Source organism: Cavia porcellus, unplaced genomic scaffold, assembly GCF_034190915.1.
Source record: "Cavia porcellus strain 051 isolate PalLab524CR breed Dunkin Hartley unplaced genomic scaffold, mCavPor4.1 scaffold_12, whole genome shotgun sequence".
Lineage (NCBI taxonomy): Eukaryota > Metazoa > Chordata > Mammalia > Rodentia > Caviidae > Cavia > Cavia porcellus.
Window position 1 is genome coordinate 5825878 of NW_026947495.1, and position 4014 is coordinate 5829891.

The window sequence follows — 4014 nt, forward strand, 5'->3', positions numbered from 1 at the left end:
TTAAAACTGAAAAGTCAGTTTATTGTAGAAACTGGCAAATAAATAGATAATCTTAAAATATAAAGAAAAATGCCATAGGGATTTTATTGAAAAACTGTATTGTGGTATAAACCTTTTCAGCTTGGTGAGCATTATCATAGCTTTTACATTGCATCCATAGAAATCATTAGCTTTCTCTAAGCAGTTTAATCCTGCAGTCAGAGAATTGTTTCTTCAACCCTTAACTTCCTGCTGGACCATAGAGGTAGTAATGATCTTAATGATAGCAGGACAGAGAATTCACTGTGAAGTTGGACACTACCCAGAGTTTTAAAGAAGCTTATTGAATTCTAGCACTTAAAATATAATTGATGGGTAGGATAATTATATGCTAGTACTAGGAAATAAACTGGGATTGGGTAAGTTTTCATGCAATTATTTTATGATATTTTTAAACTGTAGAACAATCAACACTTATGAATAAGATCACTAATGTTTTTCAAAATGAATATAGAGTTGTTATGCTTGCTTTTATATGAATACTGCTTACAAAAAGATTGCCTTATAACAGCTACATATTAATGTTTTTGAGCCGTAGAGCACAATTTATTTTTATGTCTCTAATAGATATAGATAGATGTATAATTTTTATTAGATGTAGTATATGTCATAATATTGATTAAAAATTATCTGAGCTAATAGAATTAAAAGAATCAATATAAGAACAGACATTTGGTATTAAATTAGATTGCAAAAGAATCTGAAATACAGAAAAGCTTTTGGAGATAAGATCAATATTCCAAATCTAGTTTAAGAGGCAAGAACAGTATTTAGTGAGATTAAGGAATGTGCAAAAGCAACACAAAAAAAAGAAGACAAAGGAGGAGGTAACTTAGAAAATGTGAATGAAGTAAGTAGCAAGAAATATAAAATGCCTAGGGCTACACAGAGAAAATGGGCATAGGGAACAGAAAGGAAGTAAGACAGGATGATAAGATGTTTTGCAAATTCGTTTCATTGAATTGTTTACAAGGGTCTTTTAAATAGATACTATTAGCCAACTTAATAGTCATTACCATTTTAGTCTTTTGAAACAGATAACTAAAACACTGTTTTCTATTTTAATAGCTAAACATACTTTCGCAGTTGAAGAATATAGCTTTTCTCAGGCAACATTGGAACAGGTACTATAAAATTAAATTTTAAACAATTACTATATGGTAGAAAGTAGCAATTATTTTGTTAAAGTTGGAGAGAAATTATATTATTTCTGGCTGCTATTACAGAATAATCTTAAACAGTGTATAATTTTAAACAAATTTAAGTTCTCCATCTGTTTCCTTTTTCGTCTTTTTAAAGTATTTTTCATTGACAAATCATTTTGCGTATATATAGTATGGAGTAAGTAAGTCAGACTAATTTCCATTTGCTTATTTTGAGTAGCTTAGTTTTTCATTTTGGTAAAGGAACTGCATCGTGATGATGGCATTTCATATTAAAATATCTTGTTTAAATATTTATAAATTATTTTTTATGACAGAACTACTTTATACATTAACAATTATTAATCCTCTAAAGCATTTGTTGTAGCACATAGTTAGTGGGGATAATTTGTTTAGAAAAGTGTTAAGTATCAGTAAATCTTTATTGATACATGTAAATATAATTAAAAATGACCATATACCATTTTCTGATTTAGATAAAACTTCTATGAGATATAGAATACTTTTATTAATTTATTTTCTTTCATCTAGGTTTTTGTAGAACTCACCAAAGAACAAGAAGAAGAAGATAATAGTTGTGGAACTTTAAACAGCACACTGTGGTGGGAAAGAACACAGGAAGACAGAGTAGTATTTTGAATTTTATTTTTTTAGTCTGCCTTCTGAATGTTTTTCACTTTAACTTTAGTTTTACAACTTTATTATTTAATAGTAAGTGGAGAAACATGAACGCATACAGGATTTTCCCAGACTCCTTAATTGAAATGCTGTTGTGGGAAGCTTACTTTGCTTTAAATAAACTCATTTATAAATTGTCAGCAAGCATGAATGTATAGTATATTGAGCTATAGTATATCATACTTTTTTTTTTTGTCTTTTTTGTTTTTATCGGTACCAGGGATCGAACTCACGACTGCCTACTTGCAAGGCAGGCGCTTATGCCGCTGAGCTAAATCCCCAGCCCCAGTATATCATACTTTTAATCATTCAAAAATAATGCTTCTGAATTTATTATTTGAAGAAATGGTGATATAATTTTGTTTTGAATAACTATCTTTAAATTTATATGATCTTGTTAAATATCTCAAAAAAACTAGCACAAGACTAATACATAGAAAATAGACATAAGGCATTATTATGAAAATTTTTTACTTTTTCAGTATCTAAATGAAACTTTAATGAAAATTGTCATCCTTAAATGCTAATAAAACAAACTCTCACTGTAGCTTGAGGGATGGATGCTTTAATCCACTAGGTGGCAATCTTCAATCGTAATAAATGAAATGATACCTTGGAAATTATTTCACATTAATTGGTTAGGTATTTGAAGTTACCTTTCTTTTTCTTACAGTAAAATCCAGAGGTGTTTTAGTTGTAATTTAAAGAAGACTGTAGTCTTAAGTAGTACTCTGATTCTTTGACTGTGTGGCTAGAATGACAGATATCTGTAGAGTAGAAATAAATCTACAACCTTCTCTGAACTCCTAGAAGATACAATTTTTTCATTGTCTTCCTCACAAAGGAGACATTTAATTTCATCATTGGCTAAAATAATTCGTTGAGTAATCGTTTCTATTGGCAAAGTTTATTATATGTATCTTGTCTTTAGATCAAGGTATAGACTTATTTAGTAGCTTACCTTATAATCACTTGGTTCATGGTGCAATATAACTAAATTCTTGCAGGATTTAAATTAGGGATAAAAATGGAGCATAATTCTTTTTACTAACCAAAATTTCACTGTGACAGGGTTGATGTAAGATATGGGCAAGGTAATCTTACAAATATTTATATAACCCCTATGTGAACTATAGATACAAAATAGAATAATGTACTTGAAACTGTATTTCAGTAAGATGTATGAAAGTACTACCTTTGCAAAGCAAAGCTATATTGGAAGTACAGTTACTGTATTATAGAGAATTAAAGAACAGCAGCAGCAGTAGAATAAGTTATTTTAAATTGCTAAACTCTTCAATGAGGTTATTAATTCTTTGATGTAGGTAAGATTTAGTAAACTTTTAGCCCTATTGCATCATAAGTGATCTGTGATTTTAGGCTGTAGCAGTTGTTTTAAAATAGGTTTCATTCTCAGTACAAGGAATATAACTGATAACTTTCCTCCATTGCTTTGGCAAGTGTGATACATGTTCCTAAAAATATCTACTTGATCAGCCAACTTAGAGGTTCTCTAATCTAAATGAACCGTTCTACAAGTCTCTGCTTAGGTTGCACAATCCAGAGCTAAGTTCTTCTCTGTGTAAGATTTGCTTGGCAGTAGTACACTTCTATGTCTAGCTAGTCACTACTGCATGAGTACAGTCAAGGCACATTTGAAATAAAACCTTTACCTTTGTAAATAAATTAATAAATAGCACACCATGTCTTTTAAGCAAGTCTTTTCTAAAAGGTGCCGCAAATTTAAAGAAATGTCTTCTTTTTATTTAATACTCATATAAGTACCCAGGGGCCTTTCTTTTGGAATATGACTTTATAATTATGTGTTACTTTAAATACTTAAATATAGGGAACAAACTGTATTTGTAGTTTACTAGGGCAGTCACTAAAAAGTTAGCTTTTATTTTTTTTAAGAATGTGTCTTTTAAGAAAGATATACTACTTTAAAATAGGCCATACTAATAGAGGACACTACCTATTTTTCTGTGTAGATTTGGTTACTTTCACTTTACATTTGAAGTTGAGATTATGCTGACCGATCACATTCTTATCTCTTGTGTTTATTCAGTTATTTTTCTATTACTGTATATGACTACATTCTCTTGTGAGCATTTATTAAAGACATTTGAATTAA

General features: G+C 29.6%; 1 protein-coding gene across 3 annotated transcripts in view; it reads left to right on the forward strand.

Moving 5' to 3' along the window:
• The window catches only part of Abca5 (ATP binding cassette subfamily A member 5), a 76851-nt gene extending 74831 nt beyond the window's left edge, over positions 1–2020 (forward strand). For all 3 annotated transcript variants that reach the window (XM_063258754.1, XM_063258756.1, XM_063258755.1), the window contains 2 exons: positions 1108–1163; positions 1734–2020. In XM_063258754.1, the coding sequence (XP_063114824.1) occupies positions 1108–1163; positions 1734–1841 (164 nt within the window). In that variant the 3' untranslated portion in view covers positions 1842–2020. The remainder of the gene's footprint in view (positions 1–1107; positions 1164–1733) is intronic.
• Positions 2021–4014: the final 1994 nt, after the last annotated feature.